Raw genomic sequence first — 22,775 nt, 5'->3', positions numbered from 1 at the left:
CAACTGAGCCCAACATTTATGTTGTTAAGTGAGACATTTATTGAGTTTTGTCCCATTTGACAAGCTTTCTGGCCACAGTTGTTAAGTGAACAATTTAGCAGTTGTTCAGTTAGCAATGCAGCTGTTAAGTGAATCTGGCTTCCCCACTGATTTTGCTCATCAGGAGGTCTCAAAAGGACATGATCCGCAGACACTGCACTCATCATAAATATGAGTCACTTGCCAAGCATATGAAATTTATTTATTTATTTATTTATTTATTTATTTATTTATTTATTTATTAATTATATTTCTATACCGCCTTTCTCCCGTAGGACTCAAGGCGGTGTACAGTCAAGAAAAATATAGATACACAAACATCATAAAATTGCTAATTAAAATTATTATTATAACATAGTTTGGCCCAATTAAATAGAACCTAAAATTAGATAACATTTTAAAAACATTCACATGTTCATATGTTTAGCCCTGCTTGTTGGAACATCAAGGTTTTGAGGGCACGGCGGAAAGCACGGAGATCAGGGATATTTCATATCTCCGGGGGCAGTTCATTCCAAAGGGTTGGAGCCCTCACAGAGAAGGCCCTCCCCCTGGGAGTCACCAATCGCCATAATTTGACTGACGGTACCCTGAGTAGTCCCTCCCTGTGAGAACGAACTGGTCGGTGGGAGGCTATTGGTGGCAAAAGACGGTCTCGTAGGTACCCAGGTCCTAAGCCATGGAGCGCTTTAAAGGTGATAACTAATACCTTGAATTTTAATCATATGACTATGGGGACTATGGCTGCAATGGTCGAAAGTGTGAAAAATGGTCATAAGTTGGCTTTTTTCAGTGCTGTTGTAACTTTGAATGGTCACTATGTGAACTGTTGTTAAATTGAGGACTACCTCTATAATAATGTCGCTGATTCAGAGTCAAAATTCTGGCATAAAAGCCTATGTCACAGCATTGCTGATATCGAAAGAACTGTAACCCAAAGTAGGGTGAAAGCACTTGAGAACTCTTATCTCAAATTTCATCATGGAAAAAGAATAGGATCGAGCATGTAGCAAAAATTTAATACGCATTACACAAGAATGAGAAATGCCAGGGACCGGACTATTCCTCTTCTGACGGAGTCCACTGCGCCCTTTGGAACATTTAAGTTGCATCATTGGCAAGGGATGAAGGAGGTCAGGAGGAGATCACATCAGAACTTTAGTTTGATTTTTTAACTTATTACTGTTTCCCCTTTAAAAATAAAATAAAATAAAATATCTGGAAGTAAAATGCTGACCCAAGAGGGGTTCGCAAAGCACTTTCTACCTAAAGCAGTGATGGCTAACCATTTTTTCTTCGGGTGCCAAAAATGAATGCACATACGCGATATTGCACACGTGCGTGCCCACACCCATAATGAAATGCCCCCATGCATGCCCCGCCCCAGCACAGGCGTGCACGACCCCCCCCGCATGTGTGCACCCCCCCACGATCCGTTTTGGGCCTAGCAAGCCTCCCTGAACTCTCCGGAGGCAGGAAACGTTTCAGACTTCTGGTAGGCCCATTTTTTACCGCCACAGGCTCCAGAGGCTTTCCTAGAGCCTCCAGGAGGGCGAAAATGGCCTCCCCCGGCCCTCCGGAGGCAGGAAACAGCCTGTTTCCGGACTTCCGGTACTTCCTGTGGCACGCATGCCATAGGTTCGCCATCACAGACCTACAGCATACTGTATGCTAGTTTTAAACTCCATTAATCTTCAAGCCTGGATAGATAAACAGCTCACCTGAATTCACAAACCCAATTGACTGGTTTATGCATTAATGCACCTGAATCTGATTCGGTGTGGCCCTGGAGTCTGCAGAGATGTATCAGTTGGCCTGCTGGAGTCTTTTCATGTTCACTGGCTAGACCCTGTTTAACACCTAAGCCTCCACCCACCTCTTTGTAGTCAATGATAGTTAGCTGGATGAACGAGAAACATTGATCTGTTGATCTGAAAAATAGTACACTGAATGGCACAAGTGATAATTTAAGCAGCCATATGGCTAACCATTCAGAAAAATGACAACAACGTAATCCCCTGCTGATGTCTACTTAGGTAATCATGTCTTCACACCGCACACTGTCTGACATCTCAACGAAATGTTTATTCTAAAATTCTGAAAGCTCTAATATGTGCGTGCTACAATTCTTCACAAGCTGCGGCTTGGGAAGGGGAAATTATTTATTTAGTGGTCCACAACAGCTGAAAGTGACATCTAGAATTAAAGGTGGATAACAAAAGACTCTTTTATTGGAAGTTCACTGCCCAGCATTCGTAGCCATACTGGCAGTGAGTGGTTTAGCAATCTTTGGAGAGTCCTAGGTTAGCCCTCCCCTCTCTCTCTAGGCCAGGGGTGTCAAAACTTGCAGCCCGTGGGCCAGATGTGTCATGCACTGGTCACGCCCACCCTGTTTTAGCAAAGGGGGGAAAGTTGCGATATGTCATGTGACAACGGGATGCTGCGAGAGTTACACCCCTGCTCTAGGCAGAAGGAAACATTGGCCACATAGAATGATATCCTAAACTGATCCTCCTATCCAGGGGTGGATTGTACTTACCTTTACTCCCGGTTCACAACTGGGCTGCTTGCGTTTCTACGCATGCGCAGAAGCTTCCTGATGACGTTGGGATCGGTGGGCAGAGTCTCCCGCCGGTTTTACTACCGGTTCTTGCGAACCGGTCTGAACCGGGGGCAACCCACCACTGCTCCTATCTATACCATGACTACATCAAGCACTGACACAACCACCAGGCTTCGTATTATTCAAGGAGATCTGATGTGTTATAAAAGAACAATATTAAGTGGTGTATCCCAGGTCAAAAACATCTGAAATCAATTATGCAATGTGGAAGGCTGTTTACATAAGTGTTGTGCAACTTGGAATAGTTTGTTCCAAGCTGTAATGTTTGCAATTTGGCAACATTTGGAAATTTTGCATGGAAAAGGAATGATAGCAAGGAAAGTTAAGCCACTGTCAAGAAAGAACAAGAGAATTGTGTCTTCCAAAGACAAGTGATATTTTTTTCCCATGGGCATTTTCTAGCTCTGAGGCTCAGACGCACATTGCCCTTGAGTTTTCAACTACAGTATCAATATAGTCTGGGGGCGGGGGGGGGGGGAAGCCAAATCAAGTATCAGCCTTCAAGCCTCTACATGATCTATTTGAAACTGCAGGCCTCAGCCTAGTTGCTAGATACTAGAGAAACTGCCAAGATAAATTTACTGTTGCTAAGACATTTCCACTTGTTGGCACAACTCCCATTTCTTCCACAGCCAACTTGCATTCCTTGCCTTCCATCGCCAACAATGGAATTTACTTCCACAAGATCAGTTTCTAAAACATACTAACTGCTTATAATTCTCATTACAACCTTCGTTTTATTGACAATTCCATGGACCTCAGTATCCTGTTCTGTGGATGATTTTGGAGAAAAGAATTAAATGTACAATATCAAATAAATAAAAAACAGAATTGTTTATTTGAAAAAAAAAGGGGGGGTATTGGATAGCATATATAAAAACAGGTAAATTATTTCCAGGTGCTGACCGCTTGCAAATTTACTAAATTTGCAAATATAACACTATAATAAACACTCCCCACCAGCTGAAATAAATAAGTTTTGTTGGATGCCCTTGACAATGACTCTCAACTTGTATTTAAGAATTGTAGTTAGTGTGAGATAAACATCAACAGCAGATCTGGGGACATAACCTTAGAAAGTGTCTGCCTTTCCTGCATATCATGTTGCCAGTTGCGGAAACAGGATGTTAACTGATTTTTCTTTTGTCTGATCTGGCTCTATAAAATAGTGTTTCCACTTACTCCACATATTTACAATCTGCAGATAGTTCTCAACTTACAATCGCAATAGAAGCCAGACTATCGAACGAAAGCCATTTCAGTTGCAAATCAAGACACCAAATGACCAGATGAGATTATATGTCCATATTTATGATCGCCCCTCAGTGAGTTACAGCAGTGGTTAAGCAAATCACATGGTTATTAAATGAGTCCAGCATATCCAATAGGCTGTTTTTTTGCTGGAAACTGGCAAAATACTCAAATTGTAGTCATGTGACTATAAGACACTGCAAGTGGTTGCAAATGCAAGCTGGTTACCAAGATCCCAGAATGCAATCATGTGATTGGGGAGACAATAGCTGTAACTTTATGGAAGGGTTGTAAGTAGCTTTTTTGAAATCTGTGGTAACTTTAAATGGCCTTTAAATTACCGATCAATTTGCCCCAGTTGTTATTCTCCAGTTGCTATTTTCTTCTTTTTGTGTCCAAAATCCTTTCAAAATTAGAAAGTTATAAAAATAAAGTATTATGCAATCCGTCTGAATTCAGCTGTAGACAAAAAAATGAGTTTGCTTTGATTTCCCCAAATGCAGTTTTTTTTCTCCCCCTTCAGCTACTTTTGACTAGTAGCAGTTTCAAACAAAGGGCTTCCAAGGCCTTATTTAAAAGCCATTTGAACAGCAGCACAAGTTTTCACCAATTTAATTGGCCAGAAGTGTCAAATTGAAAAGCAATTTTTATCCTCACCAACTTATACATTTCATTCCTCAAATGAAACTTCAGCCATTCTGTCCTTTTAAAAAAATAAACAGCAGCCTCAATATATTTCAATTATAAAACAGAAGAACAGGGTTTGTGTGTGTAGAGACAGAGAAAGAGAGAGGGCTGTTTAACTATTTCCATTAAACCACCTTTTCCAGTTACAATCCTTCCTACAGAGTTTCATATGGAAAATATAAACCTGTCCCTGGTTAAAACAATTGAAGGCCACTGATTTAAGACAACGTTTTACACATGGACAGGCCCTGAAAGTGTAGAGGAAGGATTTGAAACTTCAATAGGTCCCAAGTCTCTTGATGTCAGTATGTGATCTGAGAACCTGCAAATGTGGAGCCCTGGCCTTAAGGTAAGAACATGGTTAGGCAGTTCAGTGGTCCACAATAGCAATGGCAATAGCACTTAGATTTATATACCGCTTTACAGCCCTCTCTAAGCAGTTTACAGAGTCAGCATATTGCCCCCAACAATTTGGGTCCTCATTGTACCCACCTTGGAAGGATGGAGGCAACCTTAAGCCTGGTGAGATTTGAACTGCCAAATTGCAGTCAGCAGAAGTAGCCTGCACTCTAACCACTGTGGCTCAAGCCACTATGGGTCCCCTAGACCAGTGTCCCCCCCCCATTTGGTTCCATGGAGGGTGGTTTTTCCATGGACAGGGGAACATGGTTTTGCGCACTGCCTGGATCTTGCACATGCTCAGATGGGGCTTCACTCGCTTGCGCAGCCCAGTGCCGGACCGTGGCCCGGGGGTTGGGGACCCCTGCCCTAGACAACCCATCCCTCCAACCCAGGCGTGTACAAGTATGGCCATTTTATGTCCTGTGGACTTCAACTCCCAGAATTCCTGAGCTCAGGAATTCTGGGAGTTGAAGTCCATAAATCGTAAGGGGCCATTGTTGCCCACTTCTGCTCCAACCTCTCTGAATGTTAATACAAAACTATTCTACTGCCTTTTCAGTAGCAGCGTACTTTACCAAACTGCTTTCTAATTAGCAATTAGTAAGTAAACTTGTGGAACATTTACTCATTTAGAATGCCTGAAGAGACAAGAAAATCAGAACTGCAAATCTTCCTATACTTAACTAAGCAGACTTCCAAGTATATATCACAGGAACACAACATATAAATGACTTTGGATGCATCCTGGATTAGAAACTATAACAACAGGAGGAATAAATGAAAATATGTTAAACCATAAAATGGAATAGTTTTCACAATGTGGAACCTTTCAGCTGTGTTGGATCTGCAAACCCCAGAATTCCCAGTCAGCAGAACTAAAAGAAGATACCAAGTTCAGGAAAACAGTAAACAACTATTTTGTATTTATTACAAAATAATAAACCTCACTAACTATTGTGAGGGAAGTTAATTTTGCTTTCCAGAGAAGGAATAGTAGATTCCTCTAGTGTTATGGACTATAGCCATGATAGCGAACCTATGGCACACATGCCCAAAGTGGCACGTGGAGCCATGTCACCTGGCACGCGTGGCGGTGCCTGTTCCTTTTCCGGGTTTATGGCATGCATGCGCACGCAACTATCAGCTGGCCTTTGTGCTTGTCTTCCATTTTCTGGCGTGAGCATGTGTGCTGGTTAGCTGATCAGCATGTGCGCATGCGTGGCAGTAACCTGAAGACTTGCTGGCAGTAAAGAAGAAGAAACCTGAAGAAAGCACGAGTACATTCTCCGGCACGCGCATGCCCTGGGCAACTCCTATTCCTGGTCTCGGCCCAGACGAACCCGCGCACATGAAGTGCTTCCTTTTCAGCACTCAGTGCCGAAAAGGTTCACCATCAATGGACTATAGTCATACTATCAGTCTTTTTTTAATAATATACCAGTATTCAGAGTGAGGCTTGCTGTTTCTCCCAATTTAAGGTTATAACTTTATTTGGCGAATTTGTGACATTTTAGGCAGTGGTGGAATTCAATTTTTTTTACTACCGGTTCTGTGGGTGTGGCAGGGGAAGGATACTGCAAAATTCCCATTCCGTCCCGACTCCTGGGGGAAGGATACTGCAAAATCCCCATTCCCACCCCACTCTGGGGCCAGCCAGAGGTGGTATTTGCCGGTTCTCCGAACTGCTCAAAATTTTTGCTACTGCTTCTACAGAACCTGTCAGAACCTGCTGAATAGCACCCCTGATTTTAGGTATGAAAATGTGAGGATGCAATAATTCATCTAAGCTGCCCAATGCAATCAAGCCTTTTAAGAATTTACTATTTATCAATGCTATAAAAATTGGAGAAAAGGGTATAGGTGTAAGCATAACTAAAGCTTAGTATAACATATATTTGCTTGGATCTTCTATTTTGGTCAATTCTTGAAACAGGCAGAGCAATCTTATAACAGGCAGACTCTTCTCAACTCTCTCAGGATAAATATTAATTTATTAGGGTTATTATTACCACCAAATTACAAAGGCCCAAGGCAGTTGAAGTTTACATGCCAAGAAACACCTCATATGAAGGTGCAGCATTAAAGAACATAGCAATGGGAGGAGCAGTTTTCTATATTGCTTTAGTAAATTTAATTAGAGGTAAATATATAAGACATGTAACATCATAATGAACAACTGGGTTATTTTGACAGATGATGATTCAGTCAGCACAATCTCAGAGGATACATCTGGATTCTCAGTGTATAAACAGGCACCTGGGACAGGTAAGCTTTTTCTTTGCTTCTGGTCAACAATGGGAGAAAATATAGAAAAATATTTGATGAACTCTGGCTCTAGATGGGGCTGCCTAAATCTCTGCAGGAGGAGATTTAGTATTTGATGGTCCTCTGAGACTTAGAGCTCCTGCTTGAATGGCAAATGAAAGCCACAGCTAGGAGGTAATAGGGATTCATGCTCTTATTACATCATATTCTAACTGTGACACGTGACATGTTCTACAGCAGTGATGGCAAACATTTTTGGCACCGAGTGCCCAAACCGGAACACATGTGCATGTGCGTGCTCTGGAGAACGGGAAACCCGAAGACCAACTGGTGCACGCATGCCTGTTTTTTGGCCATTTTCAGGCTGTTTTGGGGCCATTTTCAGGCTGTTTTTTGGCCATTTTCAGGCTGTTTTTTGGCCATTTTCAGGGCCATTTTCCAGGCTCAAAAATGGCCCCAAAATGGCCTGAAAACGGCCCAAAAAACAGCCTGAAAAATGGCCCGACTTTGGCCACTTTCTGGCGCTCTGGTGCCCACGAAAACCAGCTGACCCACGTGCATGTGTGCGCTGAAAACCAGAACAGCAGCTGGTGACGGCGCGCGTGTCCAGAGAGAGGGCTTTGTGTGCCACCTCTGGCACGCGTGCTCTCTGTGGCACACGTGCCATAGGTCCACCATCACGGTTCTACAGTATACAGACCTGTCTTTTGAAGATGACTTGGAAACCATCATTGGTACATGTCAATGGAGATTCTCAGTCATCCAAGTCATGGTTCTCTCCCAAAGGTGCTTTTTCACGAGGCAACCGGACTTTCTGGTTTTTCTTTGAAGACGTTTCGCTTCTTATCCAAGCATTGTGGTCCACCAGCAGCCGGCGGAGCTGGCAGCGGAGTCCGACAGTGATGAGGCTGAGGAAGAACATGGGCCAGTCCTGGAGGCTGGGGAAGGCCCGGATGAGGGCTCTGCGTCAGAGGCAGAGATGGGGCCAGGGCCTTCGGGGAGTGAGGTGTGGACTCCGGAGCCTACAGAGGCTGATAGGAGTGAGGCAGAGGAACAGGAGGAACCTGTTCTAATGCACGCATGAAAAGAGCTGCCAGAAGGCAAGAGCAGCTCAAGCAAAGAGGACAACTCGGGAGTAGGGGCAAGAGATGATTGGCCCTTCCCATAAGGCTTAAAACAGACCAGCAACGGCGTTTGGGCTTTGCCGGAAAACAACGTTGGTAGCTTCGTCTTCTTCTTCGTCTTGTATTTATTTTTGTATCTGTGACTTCTGAACGTTTGCCAAGAAAGGCCTTTGGCAGTTTGCCTAATTGGACCAAGGTTTGAGATAGGACTGAGGAATTTGTGTTGGGAGGAATTTGCTTTAATTTAGTTGAACGACGCTGGGAATGAAGTAATTCTCAGCTGTTCGAATGAAGTTTGTTTTTTCACTGACTGATTTTCCTACTACTTACTTGGGCCTGGGTCACAACATCTTGGATGAAAAATGAAACGTCTTCAAAGAAAAACCAGAAAGTCTAGTACCTCGTGAAAAAACACCCTTGGGACATCATTGGTACAAAATGAAGAGGTCATGAATTGGCCACTATTGTCATTCTCTATTTGCTGCAAATGTAGGGTTTCAACAGGGAAAGGGTTAGGGATTTCCAGATATCAGAAGCACGCAGACAAAGTAGCCATATTTCTCTGTAGCAGTCCCCGTTTTGGGAAACTTTTACCTTCAGGCTTTCCACAGAGCCATCAAACCTCTTTCAACAAGCCTTTGATGAACAAGGATTCACTCCTCTTACCTTCCAAATTTATTTTATTTTATTTATAAAATTTATAATAGCTATAAAATTGCAATTTTTCTTACATGAATATCAGATGAGACCAGAGATATTGACTTTTTCCACCTGCCTTAGGTTTGGTTAGTTGAGGCTTTTTAGTAAGAGAGTGTAGTAGATTGGGTTAATAACCTTAGTTATGATATTTTTCGGAGTATAAGACGCACCTTTTTCCCCCCTAAAAGGGGGTGAAAATTTAGGTGCGTCTTATACACCGAGTGTAGCCCTGCCCACCCACTGGCCCCCACCCTTTGGCCTCTGTCTCCCAGCAATTTACTTCCTTGCAGCAAGCAGCAAGAAGAAACAGCCCATTTTAGCTTCAGCACAACGTAATCAGCACAAGTTGATTGTCCCTTGGATCGGCCTCCCGCCTCTCAGCTGTTTCAGGCTGCAGGGATTGCCTAATGCTGTGCAGGCCTCTGCTGCTTGCTGCAAGGAGGTAAATTGCTGGGAGCAGATTTTTTTTTTCTTGTATTAATCAAACTATGCTGAAAATGAAAATGAAAGTAAAGCAGGCTATTTGCTGTTTGCTGTAACAAGGCAAAATTGCTGGGAGGCAGAGGCAGATTTCTTTTTCTTGTTTTCCTCACCAAAAAAGGTAGGTGCGTCTTATAGTCCGGAGCATCTTATATTCCGAAAAATATGGTATATCAGTGCCACCTATAGCACTTTCTCCAGCAGTCACTTTCGGCACATTTTATTTACTGTATTTATACAATTCGGAAACTGGTCCTACTGAAGGATCTACAAAACGAACTTCAATAATACTGTATCAATGCAAAGAACCTAACAGCACAATAAAAATTATCCATGAACATCAAATGATCTGTTGACAAAAAAAATCCACCTTTAATGAGTCTCCCAAGGCTTTTCAAAAAAGCCAAATTTTAATCAGTTTTCAGAAGACCATGCAAGCCACAAATACAATGCTATCCTATGCAAAGCACAATCTCCAATTTAGATGCTTTCTCATAAACTACCAAGTAGGAGGCATATGAAGTATGCTGGCCTACAGTCAGGACAGTGTGATGCATTAACATGACTTGAAATGTTTCCAAATCTATCACCAAAATATTACTAAATGAAAATGTATCTAGTCTAATGTAAGTTATTAAACCCTGTAGTAGTTTTAAGAAGTTACAACTAAGAGCTACATACAGAACCATATGCAAATTTTGGAGACTGTATCTGAAGTGGCACACAGCCCTAATTTCTTTATATAATGTTCCATTTTTTTTTTTGTTCAGATCTTTTCCTAATTAAATACCCACTGAATCTTTTTATCTAATAGCTTTGGGGAGGGATGCAATAATCTGCTTTTATTTTGTGACACACTTTCAGTTCTTTTAATTTTGAATCTTCAGACAATCAGATGACCTTGGATGAAGCCCAAAATCACTTTAGAGTTATTACAGTCAATGACACAGGAGCAGGAAAGCATTGGTGTGACAATGAAGTCAGAGCTCTAATAAATATATGGTCAGATGAGGAAATACAACAAATGCTTGAAGGAGCAACGAGAAATAAAGAAATATTTGAGGAGATTGCCAGAAGGCTAATGAAAGTTGGAATAGACAGAGACTGGAAACAGTGTCGTACAAAATACAAGAACTTAAAATACGAGTATCGAGCGGTGCAGAAAGAAAACAATCAGCTTGGTAGCCCAAGCAGGAAGATGAGATTTTACGATGAAATTGACTGCATTTTGAGGAACCAGCCCTCAGGTATGTTTACATGCAGGGACAGAACCAATTTGATATTAAATACGAATAATATCACAGAAGCAAGAATAGTTTAAATATTAGAGGAAATGCCTTATCAAAGCTATGGTTATATCAGGATGGTAACAAGTTTCATCTAAGCCTTGGAATTCAGAGTTAATAATCCGTAGCCCAAAAGAAAATCAAGAGGAAGGGTGTTGCACATGGAACAAGCAACTTATTTATGTGTTAGTAATCAGGAGTAGGTCACAAGATTATATTTCCTCCTGCTCTCTACCTCCTCTCTGCTGAGCATGACTCCCCATTAGACCCCACCCTTGTCCTAACAGAGACCTACAGATCAACATGGCTGATAAACTCCTAACTACAATTAACTTGATTGCAGTTGAAAATTAAGTTTGGATTTGATGTTATAAATAAGCCTACATAAAGTCTTGGCTTGCAGATTACTTTTTGTTCTTGTTGCCAGGCAGTTAAGACACATAACATCTATTCTTATGTAAAAGAGGCCCCATCTATGGAAGGCAGCTGGTTAAACCCTTGAGATTATCTTCTATTGATCAGATAATAACAGAGTTGGAAGGTATCTTGGAGATCTTCTAGTTCAATGCCCTGTACAAGCAGGAGACCCTATAGTATATCGGGTTTCCCTGAAAATAAGACCCTGACTTATATTTTTCTGAACCCCCGGAATAAGCGCTTGGCCTTATTTTCGGGGAGGTTTTATTATTTTGGGGCGCATGGAGCAAGATGGGGCTCCTCTTGCCGTCTTTAAATATTTTCGGGGAGGGCTTATTTTAGCACATGCGCTCAAAAGCCCGATTGGGCTTATTATCAGGGAATGTCTTATTTTCGGGGAAACAGGGTACCATTTCAGACAAGTGGCTATCCAGTCTCTTCCTAAAAGCCTCCAGTGATGGAGTGCCCATAACTTTGGAAGACAAGCCATTCCACTGGTTAATTGTTCTTACTGTTGGAAATTTTACCTTAGTTCTAGGTTGCTTCTCTCCTTGATTAGTTTCCACCCATTGCTTCTTGTCTGCCCTCAGGTGCTTTAGAGAATAGGTTGATCCCCTCTTCTTTGTGGCAGCTCTTCAAATATTGGACCACTGCAGTCAGGTTACCTAGTCTGTCTTTTCACTAGACAAACCTAATTCCTGCAACCGTTCTTCATGTGTTTTAGCCTCCAGCCCCCAATCGTCTTTTTTGCTCTTTTCTGCACTATTCCCAGAGTATCTATATCTTTTTTTATAATATAGTGACCAAAACTGGATGCAGTATTCTAAGTGTAGTCTTATTAAGGCTTTATAAAGTGATACTAATATTTCACATGATCTTGATTCTATCACTTTGTTAATGCAACCTAGAATTGCATTGGCTTTATTAATTGCTGCCACACACTGCTAGCTCATATTTAAGTGACTGTCCACCAGGACTCCAAAATCCCTCTCTCAGTTACTGCTTTTGAGCCAGGTTTCACCTAATCTATACCTGTACATTTGACTTTTCTTGCCTAATATAAAACTTTACTTTTTTCTACACTGAATTTCATTTTGTTAGATAGGGCCTATCTGGATCTTGAGCCTATCTTCTGGAATATTGGCTATTCCTGCCAGTTTGCAAATTTGATTTGAATTCCCCTTCAATTCCCTCATCTAAATTGTTTATGAAGATGTTGAAGAGTACTGGGTCTAAAACAAAACCTTACTTCCCTCCATGCAGATGTAATTCCATTAAGGACTACACTTTGAGTGTAGTTTGTCAGCCAGTTACAAATCCATCTGATGGTGATGCTGTGTATCCCACCTTCTTTTTTAGCTTACCAAGAAGTTGTGTCTACTTTGTCAAATGCTCTGCTGAAATCTAAGTATATATTGTGTCCACTGCATTTCACTAATCCACTAATTGTGACACTTTGTCCAAGAATGAAATAAGATTCGTTTGGCAGGATCTGATCCATGCCACTTTTTCATGAGCACTGTCTAGAATTGCCACGGATTGCACGCGGCCATCTTTTTGAGGGATGCAACATGCCCTTCCCAAGTTCCCTACACATTGTAAGGACATTGAGGTTTTTTTTTTCCATGCCAAATGAAATTCCATATATGCCTCTTGAGCATATAATTCTAATTTTCAATTGCTCGGAGAAGCTGCTTAGAGAAACTCATGGAAACCCAATCACAGACTGAGAGGTTAAAAGATGAGAGCATTCATTCACCACTGAAATAGTGTTTACCACACATTGATGAATGAATATTGGGGTGGTGGTGGTGGTATTTTATTAGAAGGATCATTTGGAAAGGTATCCAGGCAGTGGTAGGTTTCCAATATTCTTAGCACCGGTTCGCTGTGCGTGCGCATCATTCGCGCATGTGCATTCCGCGAATGCACCCAGCCTCAAAAATGTCCCTAAATAGGACAGCATAGAGCCGGGGTGGGTGGGTGAGTGGGCCGACCTGCGATCTCCACTACCGGTTCACCTGAACTGGTACGAACCGGCTGAATACCACCTGTGTATCCAGGGTATATTACATAAACTTTCATTGAAAGAAGAAAAGATTTAACCAATGGTATCTAAAACTCTGCATGCAGCTCTGTATCTATATTGATGACCAGCAATTATTACTGAAGAAATTTAGAGAAATGTAAAACAAACAAACAAAATGTAGCTGTGTTTCTGCTTATTTTAGTTCCAGAAGTGTAAATTAAGTCAGTTACCATATTTTTTGGAGTATGACATACTTTTTTCCCTCCTAAAAGAGGCTGAAAATTTGGGTGCGTCTTATACTCCGAATGTAACCCCGCCCACCCACCAGCCCCCACCCTTTGGCCTCCGCGGATCCTTTTCCTGGCTGCAGATATTGCCACCAACGATGGCTTGCGTTTTCAGCTTCCAAATGCTAGGGATCGCTAAAGCACATCACTGCCGATCGTCACCCGAATGTGATGGGTTTGGAGGCTGAAATGCGATGTGCGGTGCCCAAACTGACTACCCGGAACAGCTGCTGCCTTTTCTTACCTCTTCTGCGCTTTGCCTGCTTTAGTCACTGGAGCTCCCTCCGACAATCAGCTGTGCTTTTGAAGCTCTTTTTCAGCCCCAACGCGAGCAAAGCAGTCTTCCGTGCTTTGCCTGCTTTTCTAATTGCTGCTTCCTCCGACAATCAGCTATGCTTTAGAAGCTCTTTTTCAGCCCCAACGTGAGCGAAACCGTCTTCCGTGCTTTGCCTGCTTTTCTAATTGCTGCTCCCTTCGACAATCAGCTGTGCTTTAGAAGCACAGCCTCAACCTCAAAACCGATGAGTGAACTAATGTGCTGAAGCTGACGCCCCAACCAGCCCCAACCTCAAAACCAGCGAGCAAACTAATGTGCTGGGACTAGCCAGATGAATACCTGGTAAGCAGAATTTTCCTCCCCTATTTTCCTCCCCAAAAACTAAGGTGCATCTTATACTCCAAAAAATATGGTAAATTAACCTATGAACAAATTTATCCATCTTGCACCCCAAATTTTAATAGCACATTGCCAATAACTATTTACTGTCTTTTTTAAAGAGATGCTTACAGAAGTTATCACAGACCCAATACCACTGAGGGTCAAGAGGAAATTCTCTGAAGAAGGTAATGATTTTTCACCGTATCACTGAGTAGATGTACAAGAGATATAAGATAATAACAAATTGCTGAGGCAATCCATTCATTTGTACTGTATTTGTTGTTTTGAATTTATGGGAACTGAAAAGAGCCTCTGCATTCTGTGTGTGAAGGTTCCATGAAAGCTATTGTGAAGAGATAAGCAACCCAATGTGCGTTTCCAAATACAAGTAATCCTTGATTTATGACCACAATTGAGAACAGAATTTCTGTTGCCGAGCAAGGTGGTCATTAAGTGAGTTGTTCCTGATTTTTGGTCATGGTTGTTAAGTAAATTCCTGTGTTTGTTAAATGAATCTTGCAGCCATTAAGTAAATTGGCATCTATCATTGACTTTGGAAGCTGTCTGAGAAGGTCACAAATGACAATCACACGAGTTTTAGACGCTATAACCATTGTTAACTACATACTGGTTGCCAAGTGTCCAAATTTTGACCTTGTGACCCTGGGGATGCTGTTGTGGCAATCCTTAAGAGGACCATGTTTAAGTCATTTTTTTTCAGTGGTGTTACAACTTTCACCATCGGTAAATGAATTGTTGTTAGCTCAAGGACTACCTGGAAGAAACTGTTGTGTGTTTACTTGCCCAAACTGCATAAAATAACACTAATGTCCACTACTTCTCTACAGAGATTATGGAGGCAGAACTCATGCAATTATATTTGGATGGATTCATGAGTATAAACAAGCATTTTTTCAGGGATTATTCCTGGTTCACTAGCAGGGATCTGACTTAGTACCAGTAGGCAGGTCTTCCTTTCCTCCAGGAGGGAGGGAGGGAGGGAGGGAGGGAGGAAGGGAAGAAAGAAAGAAAGAAAGAAAGAAAGAAAGAAAGAAAGAAAGAAGGAAAGAAAGAAAGAAGGAAGGAAGGAAGGAAGGAAGGAAGGAAAAAAGACTACTCCAGGGTACAATATCTCTTTGGGAATTCCACTAGTATCCGCCAGACACCTTGTATCTTTTTTAATGGATATTGTAATGAAAAAAACCCCACTGGAATCAATGCAGCCTTTAGCAGTCTATATTTTTTTAAAAAATATCTGAACCCAATAGTATTACCCTATAATCCAGTGTGCTTTGAAAGAAGCCTCCCTATTCAGTTAAAAGACATACACATAAGTTGCAAGGAGAAACTTTAGCAGTTTGCCTTCTCCTGACTTGGTGCTTTCATCATGACAATTTACAATATGTTCCCAAAATTTTGAATGTGCTCCAGCTCTCTGTTGTTCAGAGAGATCGCTTTTTGTTTGCAGAGATATAAAAAATTTCTTTAGGGCAAAAAATTCAAAGATTGGATGAATGCTCCAAGCAAACCAGTGCAGTCTGTATGGATGGGTGGGTAGGTAGGTAGGTAGGTAGATAGATAGATAGATAGATAGATAGATTAGATAGATAGATAGATAGATAGAAGATACATAGCTAGATAGCAGGAGATGGAGACCGACAGACAGATAGATAGCAGGAGGTGATAGATGATATATAGATAGACATTAGAATAAATCAGTGTATTAATTTATTGACAAAGCTAAATAAATAATCTCTGAAACTACTTTTCTCCCACAGAACCCTTACCTATTCAATTTAAGAAAAACATGTCAGAGAATACAACAGTGCAATCACAAATATGTGTACCTGAGGGCTTGCAGTCTGTTATCAAAAACCGAACAACATTTTTAGAGAGATTTTACAAGCAGGAAGAGATGCAGGATGTCAGAAGGAAACCACTGGACACTGCCCTTCCCCCTCTGCAACAGGTTTGTTTAATATTTTTACTTTATTAAGGGTGTTGGGCAAAGAGGGCAAATAAATGAATTGCTGAAATGACCAATAGAATAGAGTTAAGTTCAACTTTCAGTAACTTCAAAGACCTGCTATGAAACAGATAGTAAAATGTGCCCCAAGATATAAATATGTAATCTTATACTTACAGGGAAATAAAGACCCACTGACTCAAGGTGGCTTATGTGTTAAGTGGAAATATAATCAGACAAAGAAATGACGTATAAAAATATTCATTGCTCATTTAATTCTCCGAGAAATAGAACTGTTTTAGTCTGCTAAATAGACTCAGTCACAGAGTCTATCTGAATCAGGGACCACAAGACATGTGGTCTAATAAAAGAAGATGCTATGATAGCCCAGTCATTATTTTAGGAAAAAAAAAACCATAGGACTGAATTATGTAAGCTATTTTTCACTGGAGAAAATTTTTATTGTTTTCAAATCTGAAAATGTACTCTCCTCTCAATTTTGCAGCAAGTTTTCATTTTAAAAGTTGTTTTTTAACTACAAAGCTATTTAACTACATTTTATTTGTTCTAAATGCTTTTTAAAAATGGATTTCCTGACTCCCTCTCCCAATGTTGTGCTTTAGTATTATTGGTTAATATTATTGTTTTTGATTTTTTTTAAAAAAATCATTGATTTTTATCCACCCTGCCCACCACTGATGTTCTCCATTACTGACACCCCACTCAAAACAGGAAAGGACGTGCATTAAGTTTGTTAAAAGAAGCATGATGTTGCTTATCGAATATGCTTTAAAACCTGAGGTTATTTTCGTTTAACATTATTTTCTGTGTACTCCATTTAAGCTTAATCTTCTCCTGCTACATAAATTGAACTGCTAAGCGGTTAACTTAATAATGACAGGTATTCCAGATTTGACTTCCTATTCCAGATAAGAAGTCCTTATTGTATTAGACTTGTAGAGGCTACTTCTGGTTAATTGATAAGCAGACCTTCATTGAGCAAACAAGAGACTTTGATCACCATAAGCAGCCTCAATTCATTAGATCAGTGGCCCCCAACCTTTTGGGCACCAGGGACCGGTTCCATATAGAGGATTTTCCGTGGACCAGAGGGGACATGTTTTTGTGTGCTGCCTGCATTCTGTAGATGGGGGCTTTGCTTCTTTGAGTGGCCCAGTTTCTGGCATGCCATGGACCGGTGCCGGTCCATGAACTGGGGGCTGGGGACTCGTAGGGTAGGGTAGGGTAGAGTAGGGTAGGGTAGGGTAGGGTAGGGTAGGGTAGGGTAGGGTAGGGTAGAGTAGAGTAGAGTAGAGATGGATACAGTTTACATTCTAAGTACCGTATCCTTAGCCTTTATTTGGTATTATAAAGAAACAAAACAATCTTATTCATTTTCCATTCCAAGGGAAACCAACTACTTATTTTGAAATAATGCCGATCCCAGTAGAAAGAAAATTAGACCTACCAAAATCTCGCACCACTGTCCCAACAGATCCTTTACACAATGGACTTTTCTTAGTCACAGTTTTCAGGGCTACAGTAGACTTAATAAGCTAAACAAATGCAAATCAGGCTTGGAAATTATCTTCCATTTCAAGACATTCACAAAGGTCAGAGATAGGATTACTTTAAATCAGTATTTTAAAATGTTAATGTTACTATTTCTTTTTCTTGTGGAGGTATAATAAACTATAATGTTGCAGATATTTTTTTCTGAAAGTCACAGGGAACAAATCTCTAAGTAACATTAAGTGAACAGAGGGAAAAAATGATTTTTCAAACAGACTAGATACATTTTGTAAAAACATGAGAAGATGTAACTTTGTTATTTTTCAACAATGTGAGGAAAGTAAAACATTTGAAGCCATAGCACTAAGGCCATGATTAAAAAAGTATAAACTTTCCCTTTCTTTCTTGTAAAAAAATTATGTCCCGTTCCAAAGAAATCTTAACCATGCTGACTAACTGCTAAACTATTCTGATTGGGAAAATGTAGAATTACATTCAGAACCTCCCACAATCTGTGACCATCCTACTCTTGCCAAAATGCAGTATTTCTCAAAATGAAGTATCTTCTAGAAAAAGATTAACAAACCTAAAACTTGTTCCAAATGTTACAGAACAGTTTGGGTCAAGGACTTCCATGACGTTTTTTCATATATTGATTAACGCAGACTAATTGCCCGAACAAGATTAATAATAATATGGTCTTGCTTATACTTTATTGAGAATTCCAGTTTTAAAACTATTCAAGAGTAATTTGAATAACTATTCAGAGTAGTCCAGAATACCTAAGTGCATTAGAAGAGGAAAGATTCCTGTGAAAAAAATCTCATGATTGTTAATTCAGCTTATAAAAGTTAGAAAAAGGGAAAAAAGTATAGTTCTCAAGAAATTAGTCTCATGACATAGATTTTAAATATATTTAGGGCATAATTTACATAGGACACACATTTTATTTGTTTAGCATCATTCACATTGATGGGAGATTTTGAGGGTTAAAGCACCACATAGGTTAGAGCCATTTTAAATTACCTGAAAAGTACGCTTCAGATAGGGGTGGGCTGCTGGGGGTTCGGCAGGGTTTGGGTAATCCTCTAGTCAAGGATCACCGGGGTTCAAAGAACCCCCAAATGCCACCCCTGGCTGGCCACGCCCACCCCGCCCCTCCCAGGAGTCTCCACGCAGCCCATTCATCATTCCAGGTAAGTGCAGGGGCTGCACGGTCTGGGAAAGCAAAAAATGGGCCTACCGGAGCTTCCGGAAGTTCGGAAACAGGCGTGTTTCCGGCCTCCGGATCCCAGGGGAGGCTGTTTTTGCCCTCCTGGAGGCCTGAGAAAAGCCTCCAGAGCCTGGGGAGGGCAAAAAATGCTCCCCCGCCATGGTGCAGGCGGCTGACTAGGCCACACCCACCAGCAACGGGGCAGCGAACCCGTTACTAAAGGATCTGAAGCCCAGCCCTGCTTCAGATAGAAAATTCCATATACATACACCGGAAGGAATTATTTTATGTATCTATGCAAAATATTCCCTAAGCTTTATCTCCAAATGAATCATATGAAATACTCCCAAATTCTGCTAATAGGCACAATATATATATAGTTAAAATAGTTCTGTGTTTATCTGTATCTCTGTCTGTCTGTCTAGTTTAGTGTTATCCTTCTCTTATAACATGCTATAATTCATGTCAATACACTGTCAAAACTTAGAAATACTAAACATAGGCTTCATTTGTGCCTTGGCTTTTTTTGCCATATAATTTTATAAAGGTAGTTTTTGCTTAACAATGATAATTGGGACTGTCATTTCCATTGCTAAATGATGTGATCATAAAGTTCAATGTCATGTGACATATCCCTTAGTGATGGTAGTTCCAGCTGTCCCCGGTTGCCGTCATTAAGTGAATCATCATGGATTGTTAGTGAGGACCTCATTTGGTTGAGATTTCCAACTTCTTGCCAGCTGTTGCTGTTGCTATGTGACTTCAGGGAAGCTGCAAGGGCCAGGATTTCATAGACTGATTTTTTTTTTTTTTTGGCATATATCTTTAATCTAGATTAACAACCAAGTTTTATTGATATATTACATCCTGGTGTATTTTCCCACCTGCATTGTTACAAGAGGCGAAAGTGTTCAGAATTTATATAGTTCTATGTTCAAACTGACTCATCAGGGTGTTTCAAGAGTGATGAGAAAGAAGCCAGAATCATTGTTAAAATTACCTTACTTTCCTCAACTATAGCTAAATATTACCTACTATGAATTTAGCTCTGTGTGTAGTAAGTCTTTATAGTTAGTTGAAAATGGAAAGTTAAAAACAGGAAACCAGTTGCTCTGCTGTCTGTGTCTGCATAGAGCTAAACGAACAATTTTAATGTTAACCCACCAATTTATGTAACATGTACTATGAGCAGGGATAGCTACTCTGTATATAACCTGACAAGTTGATACTTTAAACTGTTACTATCAAAGCAGGAGCAGAACTTTAAAAGTAAGTTAATAATATTGGGGATGAGAGGAAGAAAGTTTCCTGAGATGGAAAATCAGGTCTGTCACTAAAGTGATATGATTTCTTTAGAGTTGCAAATGTAGGGGTGTGATTGAAGAGTGAATGTTTTGTTACTGCAATGTAATATTATTATTTTTTTACCAAGAAGGTGACTGTTATGTCTTAAGTATCTCTGGGAGGGAGTTTTTAAAATATTTATTTAGCGTATGGCAAATATATAGACTTATAGTAGTTCAAAAGTTAATGTCCAGTCCATTCAGCCATTCAAGGACAGGATGGTCTATGTTGAAAAAAAATCAGACATTGGGCCGGTGTAAGCTCTTGATGGACATTGGACACAATGTGGTGGATATTTTGTCAAGGAGCACCACAGTCATTGAGGGGTAGAGACAAGATCTCACTTAAACAATAAGTAAATCCTAGAGACGTGTGCCACATAGTCCTTTGCATCATTATTCAAGAACCCAACTTAGCATGGCTACTTCCCAAGAAATAGCAATAGCACTTAGACTTATATATCTCTTCACCGTGCTTTGCAGCCCTCTCTAAGCAGTTTACAGAGTCAGCATATGGCCCCCAACAATCTGGGCCCTCATTTTACCCACCTCGGAAGGATGGAAGGCCGAGTCAACCTTCAACCTGGTGAGATTCAAACTGCCAAATTTGCAGGCGGCCTGCAGTCAGCAGAAGTTAGCCTGCAGTACTGCATTCTAACCACTGGATGGGCACCAACTTAGAGAAAGCACGTCCTTAGAGCACCTCCTGTTAAAAGGGTTGAGAATTGTGGTTTCTATTTGGCTCAGCAGCCCCAATCCTCTAAGTGAGGAGGAAGAGGTAACCAGAGAGCAAATTGATGCAAGATGAATCTAGAAACGTTATCACTCCACGAAGAAACGCATACAGTCGAAGTTTTAGCAGGCAAGAGAAACAAGGATAAAGAGATGTAGACCAGCCTGATGATGCTCTCTACCTATGTTGGATTAAAATTATCAACATCCCCAGCCAGCAGTGTCAAGAAATTTGAAAAAGGCATTGGATTAGATAGAGAAAGCCAATATAAAATAAAGCACAGATACGAAGTAAATAAGATGTGTTTGCAAACAAGGAACTTTCTACTGAGAGGATGGGCAAGTGAGGGTGAGGTTATATCTTGTTGGAAGTTTCTGGGTAGAGTAGGCAAAACAAACATATTGCAGCAGGAAAGGATTATGGGCAGAGTCTGGAAGGGGTGGCTCTGTTGCCAAACAAACCCATGCAGTGCCTTTACCCAAATTTTGTTTTTATACTTTGCTATAGCTAAGTGCAAGAGTAAACCAGTTTACCAAGACTGATTTGTGTCCAATACTCTACAGCTGGACTCTTAAGATTGCTATATAGACCTATAGCCAAGCAAATGGAAGAGGACTATGGTCTTACTGGGCCATCCCAATTCAGGCACCGAGATACAGAGTTTCAAGCAAGTTTGAGGCTCTCCAAGAAGTAAACTTTGTAAACTTTGAACGGGATGAGCTCTGGAAGTCTGAGGAAGGGTTAAGGATGTTTTGTAACAATCGGAGTTGCCCTTTAATCTTACCTACACGGCATGCTCATTTTTTTTAATTTTTTTTTTTTTTTTTTTGGGAATCAGCAGCCAAACAGGAAGACCTCAGGGTGCCAATTCTGCACAAATTTCCTTGGGAGCAAGGATCTTATGCATGCGCAGAGTGCAAATATGTATATGGAGGGGAGGGGGGGGATTTTACATGCATCCTAAGCACGTGCCTTAGTTGTTATCGGAGCAAGACCGCACCGAACCAACGCCGGCTTCACACTCGTAAATCCCACCGCATTCCTCCCACTTTTCCTCCCCCTTCGCAAGGCCGGAGGGGCTCAGGGCCTTCCCGTCCAAGACGGCCCTTCCCCCCGGGGGGGGGTCCTCACCACCCCCACCCCACTCCCCGGATTCCTACCTGTGCTGCAACCCCACCAGCCCCAGCGTGATCACATGGGGCACATCCAGCTCGGTGGGCCACGAGCCGGCGGCGAGGCAGCCGAAGACGCCGCATTCTTCCCCGATGCCCAGCTCCTCGAATTCCATGCTTCGCGAGGCCAACACGTGTGTGCGGTGTGTGTGTGTGTGTGCGCGCGCGCGCGGATGCTACCCGCAGAGCTGCTCCCGGTTGCTTGTACGCTTGAGGAGCCGCCGCCGCCTGAGTTTGTGGGAAAGGAGGAGGAGGAGGAGGAGGCGGGCTTGGCGGTTGCAACGCCAGCGCCCCTGATTCCCACCCGCTTTATTTACATACATACACACTCACTCACTCACTCACTCACATGGGGAGGGGGGGGCGGGCGGCCCGGTTGTTTTTTGGGCGAAGGAAGCGCCGCCTGCGGGGGAGTCGCGCTCCCCGAGTCGGGGGTGGTGGAGGCGGGGTAGAAAGGGACGCAACACGCGCCCTTCTGCCGACCGCTTTCTTTGCAACCTTTGGACGAAACTTCTAACTTGCAACTGAACTTTTCTCCTCCCTCATTCTTTTCATGTGCTCTCACCCGCGTATTAAAATTTGGTGTGTC

At 41.6% G+C, this 22,775-nt stretch overlaps 2 protein-coding genes across 5 annotated transcripts in view; one reads left to right on the top strand and one right to left on the bottom strand.

Moving 5' to 3' along the window:
- PPAT (phosphoribosyl pyrophosphate amidotransferase) overlaps nucleotides 1–22,394 on the bottom strand; it is a 66,571-nt gene extending 44,177 nt beyond the window's left edge. Inside the window, exon 1 of the mRNA XM_034411390.3 lies at nucleotides 22,175–22,394. Within this exon, the coding sequence (XP_034267281.1) occupies nucleotides 22,175–22,302 (128 nt within the window). The 5' untranslated portion in view covers nucleotides 22,303–22,394. The remainder of the gene's footprint in view (nucleotides 1–22,174) is intronic.
- The window catches only part of PAICS (phosphoribosylaminoimidazole carboxylase and phosphoribosylaminoimidazolesuccinocarboxamide synthase), a 57,831-nt gene that overhangs the window by 21,123 nt on the left and 13,933 nt on the right, over nucleotides 1–22,775 (top strand). For 3 of the 4 annotated variants that reach the window (XM_060690852.2, XM_060690853.2, XM_060690854.2), the window contains exons 7-10: nucleotides 7,196–7,267; nucleotides 10,458–10,817; nucleotides 14,367–14,432; nucleotides 16,026–16,216. In XM_060690852.2, coding sequence (XP_060546835.2) covers nucleotides 7,196–7,267; nucleotides 10,458–10,817; nucleotides 14,367–14,432; nucleotides 16,026–16,216 — 689 coding nt within the window. Of the gene's footprint in view, nucleotides 1–7,195; nucleotides 7,268–10,457; nucleotides 10,818–14,366; nucleotides 14,433–16,025; nucleotides 16,217–22,494; nucleotides 22,769–22,775 lie in introns of those variants that run through there. The other variant, XM_087874919.1, reaches the window with a different exon arrangement.

Source organism: Pantherophis guttatus, chromosome 8 (genome assembly GCF_059756535.1).
Source record: "Pantherophis guttatus breed Tessera chromosome 8, ASM5975653v1, whole genome shotgun sequence".
NCBI lineage: Eukaryota > Metazoa > Chordata > Lepidosauria > Squamata > Colubridae > Pantherophis > Pantherophis guttatus.
Note: the sequence above shows the minus strand (reverse complement) of the source record. Positions and strands in the feature narration are given on the sequence as shown.